Here is a 17,565-nt window from a genome sequence, read left to right as displayed (position 1 = left end):
TATATATCTGAGCATAATACATGGAGGACAAGTCCAGATTGAAGAAAGTCACAAGGCTTGAGGGTAGATGGCTCAAAGTAGATACAAGATCTGTTGTCACCAATGAAATTGATACAATAGCTGTTCTCTTTAATGTAGAAAAAAGAGATTTAGAGAATTGGCAAAGGATTTGGGGTCGAATTAAAGTGTTAAGTACATACAAACAAAGCAAACAAAAAGTAAGAAGTGATTAACTTCAGAATATATATGAAAGTAAAACTTATTTCCATGTTTGCAAAAGTTATCCATGGCCCAAATATGAATGTAATTTGCTTAATCGTAATGGTGCTGAACATTGATAATAATCAAAATTTTGATCTAACTGTGTTGGAGGTGAGAGGACAGAAATGTATATATGCATATAATTTATATGTGCTTATAGTGCTACTTCGTATTTTTTCCATTATCTCTTTTTACACATATCCTCTCCTTTTGAAGCTGGATTAAGTCAGATAATGTGTAAAACTGAAAAAATATGAAGTAAGTAACACTATAAGCTTGTTATTTGGTGATATGTAGGTAAATACCAAAAGAGCTAAGAAGAAGTGGAAGACATTGCCTCTGGGAAGAGAGGAAATAATGGAATTGGCAGGAGAGGGTGGGCAGAAGATTGTTAGTTTTAATAAAAACCTTGTTTGGCTATTTGATTCTCAAGTGGTATGCATTTATGACTGAGTAAAAGAAACTAAATTAAAAGTTAATGTGACTTAAAAGTAGATTAAAATATAGTTTAGAATTATGATGGTTTATTGTCTGGTAGTATTGCACCTTTAACCTCCTGAGGGCTGTACTTGGTGCTAAAGCAGAAATTATGCTGCCTCAACCCAGTCAACTTCATATGCTGGTTTGGCAGTGCACAGGAGAGGTGGGAACTGACTTCATTTTAAAATCACCACCCATTAGAGAGGCCTATGTCATGATGTACTAGTGCCAGGAACTTGAGGTGGTTTTACTCTTTTAAAACATTTTCTTTTTCCAAAAAATAAACAGACATCCTCACACATGTGAGGGATATGTGTAATCTAGAGGACTTCTGGTTTTTGGAGTTAAAGATATTTCTGCTACTTGCTTCTCTTGTCCACAACCAATTGAAAACTATAAGGAATATGAGAAACAGAATCCTCTCAACTTCTTAAAAAATAGGAAACCTTTATAACCTTAAAAAAAAAAAAAAAGGTAGCCAAACACTGTAACAGTAGGACCCAGATGAGGGAGAACATTGAGAATGGATTCCAAGATTTTCCTGGTATAAACAGAAGAAGTAAACCATCAAAAGCACAGTGTTCCCCAAAGTAGTTGGCATGATCTGAGGGACAAAACTAGGGATTCCTTTGGAATAACAGCTAAGAGTGGGGCACACAGGCTGGCTGTGGGAACCTACCTGATTAATATCCTGGAGAGGCAGAGGAGGTGGGGCTCTCCCACAAACCACGCAAAAATGTTGTTTTCGTTACTCATATAAGAGAGAGGAGATGCTATAGATGTTAGCAGCTTAGTGAATGGTAATCTTTGTCAGTAAAGGAAATAGAAAGGTAACTTCTCTTGCATACTCACACAGGCATATCACATGTGGCTTAACTGCAAGTCAGTGAGGCTTCCTGATAGTCTAGAGAGCTATTCTAACACCACACTCAAATAACTGGCTCAGAAAGCATTCACTGAATGATTTAATAATAAAAAAGAAACTGCACAGTAGTATTTACACACCAATATTCGAGGAAATTAATGAACAAAAACAAAAGGCAGAGGCAGATGAAAAACAGATCAGAAACATTCTTTTTCGAGATTTCAAAAAATTCATTAAAAAATAACCTCTGTGGGGCTTCCCTGGGGGCGCAGTGGTTGAGAATCTGCCTGCTAATGCAGGGGACACGGGTTCGAGCCCTGGTCTGGGAGGATCCCACATGCCGCAGAGCAGCTGGGCCCGTGAGCCACAATTACTGAGCCTGCGCATCTGGAGCCTGTGCTCCGCAACAAGAGAGCCCGCGATGGTGAGAGGCCCGTGCACCGCGATGAAGAGTGGTCCCCGCTTGCCACAACTAGAGAAAGCCCTCGCACAGAAACGAAGACCCAACACAGCCATAAATAAATCAAAAAAAATAAAATAAATAACCTCTATGAAACAAAAGCATGAAACAGAAATATTAGGACCAAAGGAAGAAATAATGAATAACAGAGTACAGGTGAGCAGGCAGAGTTCAGGAAAGAAGGAGAGAAAAATCCTGAAAGTGAAGACCTAATTAAAAATACCAAAAAGTATGCTAAGCATTGCTGAAAAATTGTAAAGGACGTGGAGATCAGGACTAAGGGGGAGGTGGGTGTCAGTGATAGGAGATTATAATGGGCTGAATGATAGCCCCAAAGATATTACGGTCCTAATTCTCAGAACCTGTAATTATTACCTTATTTGGGAAAAAAAAGATCTTTCCAGATGTGATTAAGTAAGACTCTTCCCATGAGGAGATAATTTTGGATTATCTGGATGGGCCCTAAATATCATCCTAAGTGTCCTTCTTACAAGAGAGGCAGAGGGAGATTGGACACACACAGAAGAGGAGAAGGTGATGTGATGACAGAGATAGAAGTTGGCATGATGCAGCTGTAAGCCAAGGAATTCCAGTAGCCACAAGAAACTGGAAGAGGCAAGGAACAGATTTTCCCTTAGAGCCTTCAGGAGTGCAGCCCTGCCAGTACCTTCATTTCAGCTAAGTGATACTGAAGTTAAACTTCTGGTCTCCAGAACTGTGAGAGAATAAATGTCTGTCTTAAAACACCCAATTTGTGGTAATTTGTTACAGCAGCCCTAGAAACTAATACAAAGATAGATTGCATACAATGGAATTGATCATATATATAAATGTATTGCTAATTATGCTTTGCCACTTTTTTCAGACTTGAGGTACTGACTTACAGTAATTTCTAGAAAGGGAGAAAACTAGATTGAACTCTGTGGTGTTGGATTGAAATTAAAGATATGGGTATAGTACATAGTTTCTAATATATATAGGTTGATATAGAAATAAATGTACATGTAAATATGCATATGTTTGAATGTGCATGTGCATGTATGTAAACATACTTACTTTTATGTCCACATAGCAGTGAGCACGCTTAACATCTAGATCTTGCTTCCTAAAGACGATTGTCTGCTAAAAGGAACCGGGGGTGGGAGTCAACCAAGATGGTGACATAGGAAGCGCCCCTTCCTCCCATGGGCACACTGAATGTATACCTACACATGGAACGCTTCCCTCTAAAAACGATCCAGAAACTAGTTGAGCAACTTATACACATGGGACAGTTGAGGAAATACCCACATCAAAGGCGGTAGGAAAGGCTGAGACACACTTGTCAAAAACCCCACCCCTGACACAGCCCCACACAATTGGGAGCGGACCCCCAACTCTCAGGTTCTATCTGAGGAGTGAAGCATTTGGAGCCTACATCTAGCACCGCAACTTTGACTCCTTCCCGAGGGATAGGCTCCCAAAACACCTAGCTCTGAAAGCCAGTGGGGCTTGTGTCCATGAGACCTATAAGACTATGCCAACCAGAGGAGCAGTTCCTATTGGGAATGCAGTCACTTGCTATGACTGTCCCCACAGGGATCAGCTCGGAGGAAGCAGGCAAAATTGCCCATCTCCTAGTCTTTTCTTGAAAGAGGTTTATCTGTATACATAAAAGGCTGGCTTCTGCCTCCAGCCCACTCCAAGTCACCGGCATCTGCCTGGAAAAGTTTATACATACATTTGCACCCCAGCTTTTGTGGCTGCTGCCTGAAGCATGGGACCCAGATCTCCTGGCGGTGATAGCCAAAGGGGCTTCCACTCATGAGTTCCAGAAGACTATAGCAAAGAAGCATTCCTTAACTGGCTCTACACCCCAAGGTTCAGCACACAGAGAGCAAACGAAATCACCCGTCTTCCAGTCTTTCCCTGAAATAGGTTTAACTCTGTACTTTAAAAGCTGCTGCCTGCATGCTGGGCTTCTAATTTAGCAGGCATCTAAGGGCCACTTGAGATCTTCCCCAGAGACAGGGGAAGCCAGCAGGCATCTCTCCCACCTTCTCCCCATTAGCCTGCTCCAATAATAAAACCCAGTTGACAGCGTCTCCCCAAAAAAAGCTTGTACACACATCTGGTGCCCAAGCTTTTGCAGCTGCCATCTGAGGGATGAGCCCCCAGGTCATCTGGCTCTAGTGGCCAATGGGATTTGCATTCAAGAGTCTTACAGGGCTTTATCAAACAAATAGTTGTTAATGAGTGCAGGAGAACCCTTCCCCATGGCCGTGTACCGAGGTCCAGCAAAGAAGGATTAGGCAAAAACAACCTTTTCCCACTTTCTCCCCGGAAGAAGTTTAACTACATACTTATCCAGCTGCTCCCTGAGGGTCCAGCTTCCAAGCAGCGTACATCTAGGTTCTGATTGTGATCCTTCCCTTTCGGACACTGATGGGTCTTGGCACACCCTCAACTACTGGGAGCCACTAAGAGCAAAGGAGGAGGCTTGGACGGTCACAAAACTTTGAGAGAAAACTAAGGTCTTGGTCTGGGCTGATTGACGAGGTCCATCTCTTATATGACAATATTCGTCTCCTACATGAGACCACTCTGTCAAGACTGGAAGGTGTGACTGTTTTATCTAATGCATGGAAACCAACAGAGAGTCAAGAAAAATGAAGAAACAGTGGAATATATTCCAAACAAAGGAATAAGGTAAATATCCAGAAACAGATCTTAATGACATGGAGATAAGTGGTTTACCTGATTGAGAGTTTAAAACAACAGTTATAAAGATGCTCACCAAGGTTAAGAAGCAATGCATGAACAAAATAAGAGTTTCAACAAGGAGATAGTAAATATTAAAAAGTACACAAGAGAAATCACAGAGCCGAAGAATTCAAAAAACGAACTGAAAAATTAAATCGAGAGGTTCAACAGCAGACTAGATCAAGTGGAAGAAGGAGTCAGCAAACTTGACAGGGCAGTTGAATTCATTCAAACAGAGTAGGAAAAAAAGAGATAAGATTATGGGATTTGTGGGACAACGTCAAGAAGATCAATATATGCATGATAGGGGTTCCAGGAGGAGAAGAGAGAGGAGCAGGGCAGAAAGCATATTCAAAGAAATAATGGCTGAAAACTTCCCTAACCTGGGGAAAGAGACAGATGTCCAGATCCAGGAAGCTCAGAGAGTTCGAAAGAAGTTGAATCCTAAGAGACCCACACTCAAACACGTTATAATTAGTCAAAAGTTAGAGACAAAAGCTTTTGACAATTGTCAAAAGTTAGAATCTTAAGAGCAGCAAAAGAAAAGCAACTGGTTGTGTACAAGGGAACCCCCATAAGACTATCAGTAGCTATTTCTACAAAAACCTTGCAGACCGGAAGGGAGAGGGATCATATATTCAAAGTAATGAGGGAAAACAAAACAAAAAAGCTGCTAACCAAGAATATCCAGCAGTTGTCCTTAAGAATTAAGGAAGAAAGAAAAAATTTCCAGACAAGCTGAAGGAGTTCATCACCACTAGACTGACCTCACAAGAAGTGTTAAAGGAAGTTCTTCATTTGAAACAAAAGGACACTAGTTAGTAACAGGAAAACGTGCAAGTATAAAACTCACTGGTAAAGGTAAATTTATAGCTAAATTCAAAATAATTCTAATATTGTAATGGTGGCAGGTAGACCATTTATATCTCTGGTATGAATGTTGAAAGACAAAGAGTATTTAAAAAACTATAACTACAGTCATTTGTTATTGGATACACAGCATAAAAAGATGCAAATGGTGAAGTCAAAACCATAAAATGTGGGAGGAGGGAGCTTTTGTATGCATTTGAAGTTATTATCAGCTTCAGATAGACTGTTATAAATATGTTTTATGCAAGGCTCATGGCATCCACAAAGCAAAAGCCTGTAGTAGATATGCAAAAGGTAAAAGGGAAAGGAAGCATACCAGTACAGAAAATCATCAAATAATAAAGGAAGAGAGCAAGAGAAAGAAAAATGGAACAAAGGAATTGCAAAACAACCAGGAAACAATTAACAGACTGGAAATGGTAAATCCATACCTATCAATATTTATGTTAATTGTAAATGGGCTAAATTCTCCAATCAAAAGACATACAGTGTAGATAAAGGTTTGTCAATTTTATCTTTTCAGAAAACTAGCACTTAGTTTTGTTGCTCTTCTATTCTTTTTCTATCTCATTTATTTCTACTCTGGTCTTTCATTTCCTTCCTTCTGCTAACTTGAGCTTAATTTGTTCTTTTTCTAATTCATTGAGGTGTAAAGTTAGGTTGTTATTTGAGATCTAATTTCTTAATATATGCATTTATCGCTATAAACTTGCCTCTCAGAACTGCATTTGTAGTATCCTATAGCTTTTTGTATGTTGTTTTTTTTTAATTTTCATTTGTTTCAAGATTTAAGAAAAATTTCTCCTTTGTTTTCTTCTTTGACCCATTGGTTGTTCAGGAGTGTGTTGTTTAGTTTCCACATACTTGTAGATATTCCAGCTTTCCTCTTCTTGTGTTGTAGTTTCATACCATTGTGGTCAGAAGGGATAGTTGGTATGCTTTCAGTCTTAAATTTGTTAAGAGTTGTTTTGTGTCATATCATATGCTCTATTATGGAGAATGTGCAATGTGCCTTTTTAAAAAAATTATTCTTTGGCTGCGCTGGGTCTTCGTTGCTGCGCATGGGCTTTCTCTAGTTGTGGTGAGCGGGGGCTGCTCTTTGTTGTGGTGCACGGGCTTCTCATTGCGGTGGCTTCTCTTGTTGTGGAGCACGGGCTCTAGCGTGCGGGCTCCAGTAGTTGTGGCTCATGGGCTCTAGAGCGCAGGCTCAGTAGTTGTGGCACATGTGGGATCTTCCTGGACCAGGGCTTGAACCCGTGTCCCCTGCATTGGCAGGCGGATTCTTACCCACTGCGCCACCAGGGAAGTCCCTCAGTGTGCCTTTGAGAAGAATGTGTATTCTATTGCTCTTGGATGAAACATTCCGTATATGTCTGTTAGCTCCATCTGGTATAATGTGTAGTTAAATTCCAATTTTTTTTTTTTTTTTTTTTTTTTACTGATTTTCTGTCTGGATGATCTATCCATTGTTGAAAATGGGATATTGAAGTCTCCTGGTATTATTGAATTATTATTTCCCTTTTTAGAGCTCTGAATATTGGCTTTATTTTTGTGCTCCTGTGTTGGATGCATAAATATTTACGTTTGTTGTATCCTCTTGATGAATTGACTGCTTTATTATGTAATAACTTTCTTTGTCTTTTGTTATATTCTTTGGCTTAAAGTCTATTTAGTCTGGTATAAGTTTAGCTACTTCTATGCTTCTTTTGGTTTCCATTGGCATGCTTTTTCAATTAATGCTTTTCCTAGCTTTATTCACTCTAGCTAAGGTATGGAAACAACCTAAGTGTCTATTGATGGATGAATGGATAACGAAAATACAATATATATACGCTGGAATATTAATCAACCTTTAAACAGAGGGAAATCCTCTTGTTTGTGACAACATGGATGAACCTGGAGGGCATTGTGCTAAGTGAAATAAGCCAGACAGAGGAAAACAAATACTGCATGTTATCACTTATATGTGGAATTTAAAAGAGATAAAGTTTAACTCATAGAAGCAGTAGAAACATGGTTGCCAGAGGCTGAGGGAAATAAGGAGAGGTTGGTAAAAGGGTACAAACCTTCGGTTAGAAGATGAATAAGGTCTGATGATATGATGTATGAAATGGTGACTATAGTTGATAACACTGAACTGTATAATTGAAATTTGCTCAAAGAGTAGAACTTAAATGTTCTCATCAAAGGAAAAAAATAAATATGTGAGGTGATGGATGTGTTAAATTAACTCAGTGGGGGGAATCCTTTCAGAATTATACATATATCAAATCATCACATTGTACACTTTAAATATCTTACAATTTTATGGTCAATTATACCTCAATAAAACTGTAAAAAAATATAAAAAATACAAGGAACTAGTACATCTTGGAGGAATGGGTGATTCCAGGTCTAGGGCAGGGAAAGAACAAGATGAGCCTGGAATGTCTTATTAGCTGGAAGTGAGTAAATGTTCAAAGAATGATGGGACAGGTCAACTAAACACAGAAAACAGCTTGAACACAGCTGTTTCACACAGTCCAGGTTGGGGACAACTTGAGCATCAAAATAAATAATTCTGATAGATCATAACCAATTGAATAAAAGAAGAAGCCATGGTTCCATAGTGATATAAATAAATGAATTAATGAGTAGATAGTTTGATGATAATGAGCATATTTAGGTGTCCTTCCCCTGCACCCCAAATATTTATTAACTACAAAGGGAAAAGGTAACAATAGTGAAGAAGCCTGGCAGACACCAACTTAATCAAGTGATCAAAGTTAACACCAGTAGTAGTTAGTTAAAATCTCCACTTTGCTGATGGGTTGCAATTAGAACAATATAATGTCACTTCTTTTATAATCCAAAGGTTAATAATTTGAATCTAATCACAAGGAAACAGGAAAACCACATTGAAGGGCAGTATACAAAATTATGGGCGTGTTATTCTTCAAAGTTGTCAAAGTTATTCATAGAAGCCAAGCAGAAGAACTGCTCCAGATTGAAGGAGACTGAGAGACAATGAAAATAAATACAACTTGTGATTCTGATGTCGATTTGAAGCATATTATTGGTACAGTGTGCAAAACTTGAATGAGGTCTGAGCATTAGATGGTAGTAATTGGTCATTGTTAGTTCCCTAATTCTGATTGTTGAATCGTGAATATATAAGGGTATGTCTTTATAGGAACGACACTCTCATTGTATTTGAGAGTGATTCGGTATTGACTGCACTTGCAACTGTACTGTAAGTTTGAAATTGTTTCAAAAGAAAAATCCACCTTAAAAAATAATGCAGAAAAGCAGATCAGTGTGTATAAAATGTTGATGTTTTGTTTACAAAAGTAACATTGTTTGAATGGGCAAACAGTGGTATATCCATACAATGAAATGGTTTTCAGCAGTAGAAAAGATTGAATGTTGATGCACGCAACATAATGGATAAATCATTGAAACATTATGCTGAAAGGAGTCAGATATAAAAGAGTACAAATTGTGTGACTCTTTTTGTATCAAAGTAGGAACAACTGATTTATTCATGGAGAAAACAGTGCCATGGTTGCTGGGCATGGGAGTGACTGGCTGGTAAGGGGCACAGGGAACCTTTTGGGGAGATGAAAATGTTGTATACGTTGATTGGGATGGTAGTTACATGGTTGTATATATTTTTCAAAACGATGAACTATAAACTTAATATTTGTATTGTATAATATGTATACTATACCTCAATAAAGTTGAAAAAATATATATATATAAATAACCACACATGGAAGAAGCTTGTAGTAGTGGTTAGTTCTCAAGAGATGAACTAGTCACAAGTGAGCAGGAGATTTGCTTTTCTTTGTACCTCCTTTTGTTGCATTTGAAATTTTTTAAATCTGTTGCATGGATACCTATTCAAAAATACATACCAAAGAAACTCCAAAATTTGTAGATGTGTCTGTAATCTCATTTATATGCATATTATATTGCTTATATAACTTACTCTGACCAGTGATTAGGATAGAATATTCATTGAGACTATGCTTTTTGAGGTTAACAGTTGTGGTTAAATACCTTTTTATAACTTGTGTGTGTGTTGAAATATTTATAACATGAAATTTGCCATTTTAACCATTTTTAAATGTAAAATTCAGTGGCATCAAATACATTTACATTGTTGTGAAACTGTCACCACTGTCCATATCCAGAAGTTTTCATCTTACCAAACTGAAACTCTGTACTCACTAAATAATAACTCCCCATTTCCCCTTACTCCAGTCCCAGACAACCATCATTCTACTTTCTGTCTCTATGAGTTTGACTACTCTAGGTACCTTATATAAGCAGGATCATACAATATTTGTCCTTTTGTGTCTGGCTTCTTTCACGTAGCATAATTTTATAACATTTTATAGAGGGAAATCAAGTAACCAAGAAGTGTAGTATAATATAACAAAACCTCAGCAGCTTCTGCATTGTTTTCTAGAATTCCTTCCAACTTCAGGGCATCTAAAACTTATTTCAATAAGTCTAACTGTAAATTGCCTGCCTAACTTGGGAGAGATGTATTGTCCAAAAATGATATACTGTCTCTATCTCTTTTGACTTACACACTTCCAAATCTTTAATTTTGGCATCCAATTAATTTTAGAATAGCTTACTTTGTTAAGTTAAATTAAAGCACATTGTTACTATAAATCTTTTATCCAAGGACCTTATGCTGTTTGTAATACTTTTCTGCTATTGATAATGAAGGTCAATTGTCTAGCAAGAACTTTAGTAACTAAAACACTCTAAACCAATGTGCCATAATATTTTGAATATAGTAATTATATGTTATTATTGTATCCTTAAAAGAGTGCTAGTGTGAAGGGAAAATCATTTTATTTGTCATTGAAGAATTTTATGCATTTTTAACTGGAAAACCAAGATAATATTTGTACACCTACAGACTTGTAAAGTCAGAAGAGAGTCTAGAGGTTGTCTGATCTGTATCCAGTTTAATTCAGGAAATCTTTACCGAGCATAACACACAGTGGGTAGAAAGTGATGTGAATTAGCGTCTTTTCTGGGCTCATTTAGTAAGGGCTATTCAGGTTATTTTAATATAAGACAGTCTGAGATAAATTGTGTGATAGAGATATATGAAATTTAGTGGGAAAATGTTAGACCGGTTTATTCTGGGAGGGCTTGTGTGGTAAAGCTGTCTTTAACTTTTTGTAGTTTGTGTTGCCATGAAATCAAATGCAAACTCCTGCCTGGCTTTTATCCCCACTCCTCCTTAACTCGTCTATATCCTGAATAACGGCTTTGATCTCTTATTATATCTCAGTTCTTATGCTCTTTTCTAGTTAGGCAAGTTACTATGTCTTGTATAGGATGGTTACAAAGTCCTTAGGCATGAGATTCAAGAACAGCTGAGACTTAAAAATAGCTACGAGGAACCACTTTAGCACTTAACCATTTACAAGGACTATGTCCAGAAAAATGTAGGGGGAAAATTTAAATGTGTGTAGAGAATAGAGAGAAGCATGTAGATGACTTCTAACGTTTGTGCCTAGGGATTTTTGTCCCCACTCTGTTTATATGCATCTATTTTTACTTTTGAGTTCAGAGAAGTTATGACTTGGAAAATTGCAGCTCCCTAAGGGAAAAAGAAAAAGAGCCATATTATCTGTCTTCCAGGCCTTTGATATTCTTGGAATACTTTGTCCTGACTAATATTTTGTCTTTTAACTAACTTATCATTTAGGTCTTTTTTAAAAAAATTTATTATTTTTGGCTGCATTGGGTCTTTGTTGCTGTGTGCTGGCTTTCTCTAGTTGTGGCGAGCAGGGGCTACTCTTCATTACAGTGCGTGGCCTTCTCATTGTGGTGGCTTCTCTTGTTGCAGAGCACGAGCTGTAGGCACACAGGTTTCAGTAGTTGCAGGCACATGGGCTCAGTAGTTGCGGCACATGGGCCCTAGAGCACATGGTCTTCAGTAGTTGTGGCATGTGGGCTCAGTAGTTGTGGTGCGCGGGCTGTAGGGCACATGGGCTTCAGTAGTTGTGGCACACAGCCTCAGTAGTTGTGGCGCACGGGTTTAGCTGCTCCGCGGCATGTGGGATCTTCCCGGACCAGGGATTGAACCTGTGTCCCCTGCATTGGCAGGTGGATTCTTAACCACTGTGCCATCAGGGGAGTCCCCATTTAGGTCTTTTCTTATACTTCACTTCTATGAAGTCTTTCACCTAATTTTTACATGGGTAAGACGCTCCTCTGGCATCCTGAGCTTACCCTCACTGAATTATACTTGCATCTTGTGTTCATCTAGACCAGTGTTTCTCAACTGGGGCTTCCCAGGGACATCTGGCAATGTCTGGATCTATTTTACAATTAGGAGGTTGCTACTGGTATGTAGTGGGTCGAGGTCAGGGATGTTGCTAAACATCAGCTGTGCAGGACAGCTGAGTTAGTTTCAAAAGGTAATATTGTTTTATATTGCACTTTTTTGTTTGTATAAAATTGAAGTCAGAATATATTGTGTTTGTTATCCATTTCCCATTAATATTTACTTCTTTCCATGGTAATATAAATTTTCATGAGTGTCTTATTATGTATTTATCTTCTACTTGTGGTTTAAAGCCTAAAAATAGATGTATTAAGAGTAAATGCATATTCCTGGGTAATAATTTTCCATGCATATTAGAATACTTTCAGAGAAAATCAGTGTAATGGACTATTTAAGTATCTGGATTCTGTGCATTTATCATTAAAGTCTGAAATGTATTCATGTTAATATGGTAAAGAAGCTTCTTACAGCATCGTTACTACTACTTTTACCTTAGTTCTAAATGAAGTATTATAAATCAGAAATTCAAATTATTATAGTGGTGGCAGTCTTTCATTTTATTTTGAGCATGCATATCTTGTCATTCAGCAAACAAGTATCCAGTGCATGTTATGAGCCAGGAATTTGGTGTTTGGGATCCAACCCTGTTCTTGCTTTCAAAAGAACTCAGAGAGAGAGACAAATGATGTAATCCCACACAGACAGTCTAGTAGTGTATATACAAAGAACATTGTATATACATCATTGGGGGGACCAATGATGAGAGAGAATTCAAGCTATATCAAGTTCAGGCTAAGAACAAGGGGGTAGGTTTTACAGGTAGAGAGAATAGTTTGTATAAGCAAAGAGGCATAAAAGGACATGATATTTGTAAGTCACTGTGCTTGCTTATATCTTATAGTACTTAGGGAATAGGGAGTATTAAAAGATGATTTTCAGACAAAGGTAAAACCATGACTCTTATACAGATATAAAAGTGAACATGTGTTAAGGATTTTGTTAAACTCATTCAGTGACACAACCAGACATGAAAAGTTTTAAAGCACACATTTATATGGAGTAGTGGAATATTGAAATAAATTATAAATGGAGGCAAAACTTTTTTCTATAGAGTATAGAAGATGTCGGTAGAATCTCTACCAGACAGAACAGAATTTCATGTTTATCAGTTACCTACAATTTCTAGATTTGTAAAATAGCTCCCATAGAGTCAGTCTGACAATGCATACTTCATTGGAGTACAGAATTTTTTTCTATAAAAGTGGCAGGAAATTTCAAGTTGAGAAAGACTTAGTTTGGAGCTTTGTACTAATGTGAAAAGTGAGATCACCAGAGGACAAAGAATGGGAGAGAGGAACTCACCCTCAGGTCTCTTGTGATATGTTATTTTCATTGTGAATTTCTGGAATTACATCTCAGTGCCAGATGCATTCCAAACTCATGGGGATGGGATGGGGACTGTTTTCCTCTGCCGCTTTACATTACTATGTAGTTGAGTGTGAATTGATTCTGCAGTTCAGAAATTGAAGGGAAGACACGCCCATGTTTGTGCTCCCGTTTGAAACGTTTCTTCACAATCTCATGGTTAATACAGCATTGCCCTTTTGTTTATTTATTCTGAGAGAATATGTTAACTCTGTTTTATCCCATTCTTGGCTTGGAGTTAATTTTGAGGTAGAAACCTCTCTCTGTCACCACTACCACCACCATGTAGGGAGGAAGTACAATATTAGGTTATTAAATCTGCTTATCTCATTTTAAAAATGTGTGTGTATAGATACATTAATTGTAAATTATGAGATCCATTTAGAGAATATTGTGATTAGAATTCAGAGATGCTTTTGAAACTGGCCTTTTTCTTTTTATATTTAGTAGTATTTGAGGTTTAAAATTCAGAGAAATGTTGAAAATGTTACTTTTTTTCTTTTTAGATCATCCCATTATGATGGGTTTTGAGCCTCTTGTTAACCAGAGACTACTTCCACCCACCTTCCCTCGATACGCAAAAATAATAAAGAGGGAAGAAATGGTCAACTATTTTGCAAGATTAATAGATAGAATAAAAACAGTCTGTGAGGTGGTCAATTTAACAAATTTACATTGTATCCTGGTAAGTACAAATCTCTATTCTGGAATGTAACTTTGATTTAACAACAGAATAGTTTATTACTTTTTAGAGACTGACTGTCCCAAGGATAAATAATGCCGCTCACCTGTTATCTGTGATATCTGGAGAATTAAGTCATGTGTGTGTGTGTGTGTGTGTGTGTGTGTGTATACTTTTTGTATTTAATCCTCATAAGGATTTTATACTATCCATTATAGAGATTAAGAACCTAAAGTGTGGAGGAGTTAGATAATTCACCCAAGTTTTAAGAATGGGGCTTTGAATCGTCAATTCTCTGTTCAGAACCTTTTATATAAATAAATGTTTGTGTTTATGCACGCATGTATACATATACACGTACATATATATGTGCATATGTGTAAATATTTTTTCATACAAAAATTGGATCATGGTATTTGGTAACTTGCTTTTTCATCACTAATCTCTATACCACGAACATCTTTTCGTGTCAACAAATATACATATTTCTACATTATTTTAATGGCTACATGGTATTGCATTGTAAGTATATACCACAGATTTTTTTAGTCCATTCACGTTGAATTACATTGAGGTCATTTTCAGTGTTTTACACTTATAAACAATACTAAGATGAACATCTTTGTAGGTAAATCTTTATATCATGTGCCTCCTTACCCCTTAAGATAAATTGCTAAACAGTGAAGTTATTGGGTAAAAGAGTATGTACATTTTTAAGCTAGCATATTTTGGATTAATCTTTTTTATGGGTTAAAATATAGAAACACAAGGTTTATTTGGGGAATGTTAAAACATTCAGAGATGGAGTTTTATTAATTGGTAAGGCTATAATGACATATACTTCAATTAAGAAGGTAGAAAACAGGCAAAATAATAGTGTTATTTAGACATAAGTACACTAATTTATTTTGTATGACTATACATATATACGCATTTGACTTTTGCTCCCCCTCAGTGTTGAGGTACATAATTTCTAGCCCCATGTCATTTCCTCTGTGAAGTCCTCCCGTTTGGTTTCAGGTTGCTTCTGTACCTGTGTTCCTTCAGATGACAGATTATCTAGTTTATATTCCTAGAATTTAGCAGCAGCCTCTGGGGTATAATTGATAAATGGTCAATAAAGATTTGTGCTTCTGTTATGCTCTTTCTTATAGTAACTTTATTTTCCTTTTTTAAAAAAATTTTTTTCTTTTCTTTTTTACATTTATTTCTTTTTTATTCATTTATTTTTGGCTGTGTTGGGTCTTTGTTGCTGCATGTGGGCTTTCTCTAGTTGTGGTGAGCAGGGTATACTCTTCATTGCAGTGCGCGGGCTTCTCATTGCTGTGGCTTCTCTTGTTGTGGAGCACGGGCTCTAGGTGCACGGGCTTCAGTAGTTGTGGCATGTGGGCTTCAGTAGTTGTGGCTTGCGGGCTCTAGAGTGCAGGCTCAGTGGTTGTGGTGCACGGGCTTAGTTGCTCTGCGGCATGTGGGATCTTCCTGGACCAGGGCTCGAACCCATGTCCCCTGCATTGGCAGGCGGATTCTTAACACCGAGCCACCAGGGAAGCCCTCCACTAATTCTTTACCATTAAAGCCCAGCTTAAGTCTTTGTTCCTTAGTGAAACTTTCACTGATTATGCCTTTATTACCTCCTTTTGTGTTTCCTTTCTTTTTAGTAGTTTTTCCTTATTCTGTCATAAGAATCATAGAATCTTAAAAGTAAAAAAGATTATACGCACAAGCCAGTTCATTTTGCAGTTTATTGTACAGCTAAACAAACTAAGGTTTTCAAGGCTTTATAACCAAATTAGATGGTTAGTTAGTGTCATAAGAGAACTAGAATAGAGATTTTATTGTTCTGCTGCATCTACTTTTCTAATCCTTAATTGATATATGAATATATATTTGTGTTCACTAGATTAATTGTAGGATTTCAGAAAAGGAGAAGATCAATGTGAATTGGAATAAGAAAGTATAATGTAACAGTTGGAACTTGATATTCTGGCAAAAGATTATGGATTGCCTTGTCAGGGATGGGGTGAATGCATAATGACACATCATAATAGAGGGGAGCTGGAGGAGCCAGGCCTGGACTGCTGTCACTGGACGTGGAGAAGGCATAGTAATGGAAGAATTTGGATCTCTGACAGACTTGAGACAGAGTGGTAGTGGGGGGAGTGCAGCAGGGACCACGAGTAGAGAAAAAGATTAAAGTTTTATGGAAGATAAGGGACCAAATAGTCTGGTGGATCTGCATAGGAAACCTGTTATTATTAGGATAAAGTGCCAGGTTCTAGAGAGTGCTTCTACATATCAGTAAGATAAAAATAAACATCCCAATGAAAAATTGGGACAGGACACGAGCATACATATTTAAAAAGAAATAAACATGAAAGATGCTTAACCTTACTAGTAATTAAAGAAGTGCAATTTATAACAGCTAGATTGAAAAGTATAATAATATTTAATGTTGGTAAAGGGAAGTAGTCATTCTCTTATACTCCAGTGGCTCTCTCTCTCAAAAGTCTTAAAAATGTGTATACTTGGCCCAGAAACTCTCCTTCTAGACATTTAGAATAAGAAAAAAGGTGTTTGTTGCATCATCCTTTGTAATGTTCAAAAACTTGTAACAGTTTAAATACTGAATGGTGACAATATCCATTCTGTGGTATGTTTACAATATATGTCACACAGCCATTAAAAAATATGTTATAGAAAACTATTGACATGGGAAGTATTGACATTGGGAAATGTTTGTGAATGTCAAGTTATGTTTAATTTTTCTTTTAATATAAATTTATTTATTTATTTATGGGTCTTCATTGCTGTACCCGGGCTTTCTCTAGTTGTGGCGAGCAGGGGCTACTCTTTGTTGTGGTGCATAGGCTTCTCATTGCTGTGGCTTCTCTTGTTGTGTGGAGCACAGGCTCTAGGCGCGCAGGCTTCAGTAGTTGTGGCGCGCGGGCTCAGTAGTTGTGGCTCATAGGCTCTAGAGCTCAGGCTCAGTAGTTGTGGCGTACGGGCTTAGTTGCATGTGGGATTTTCCCGGACCAGGGCTTGAACCCATGTCCCCTGCATTGGCAGGCGGATTCTTAACCACTGCGCCACCAGGGAAGTCCCTGTTGAAAGTTTTAAAATATTTTTTATATATGTTGTTGCACACAGAAAAGATATTCAGAGACAAAGCCAAATTCAACCAAATTCTTTCTCAAAAGATTAGAATAACAAATACTAAAATATTAATTATGACTATTTATAGATAGTGGAATGCTATATGATAGTTTTGTTTTTTGCATTTTTCTGCATTTTCAAAGTTTCTGGTATTTTGCATATAGGGCAAAAACCAATGGTAAGGGGGAAGGTAGTGACACTAGTAAAGGGAAACTCATAGTTTAGGAACCCATAAGATGATACTTTTGACAGCTGTGGATTAATTAAGAAGATATACCTAGTTTAAATGAGGTAAATAATGGACTTTATAGACTGTATCCTGTTAG

The 17,565-nt window shown here is 37.4% G+C and overlaps 1 protein-coding gene across 5 annotated transcripts in view; it reads left to right on the top strand.

The window, feature by feature from the left end:
* Positions 1-17,565, top strand: part of NAA35 (N-alpha-acetyltransferase 35, NatC auxiliary subunit) — a 95,105-nt gene that overhangs the window by 47,546 nt on the left and 29,994 nt on the right. For all 5 annotated transcript variants that reach the window (XM_059924503.1, XM_059924502.1, XM_059924504.1 and 2 more), the window contains exon 12: positions 13,911-14,089. In XM_059924503.1, coding sequence (XP_059780486.1) covers positions 13,911-14,089 — 179 coding nt within the window. The remainder of the gene's footprint in view (positions 1-13,910; positions 14,090-17,565) is intronic.

The sequence above is a fragment of the Balaenoptera ricei genome, chromosome 6 (assembly GCF_028023285.1).
Source record: "Balaenoptera ricei isolate mBalRic1 chromosome 6, mBalRic1.hap2, whole genome shotgun sequence".
Lineage (NCBI taxonomy): Eukaryota > Metazoa > Chordata > Mammalia > Artiodactyla > Balaenopteridae > Balaenoptera > Balaenoptera ricei.
This window is presented reverse-complemented; position numbering and strand designations above follow the sequence as displayed.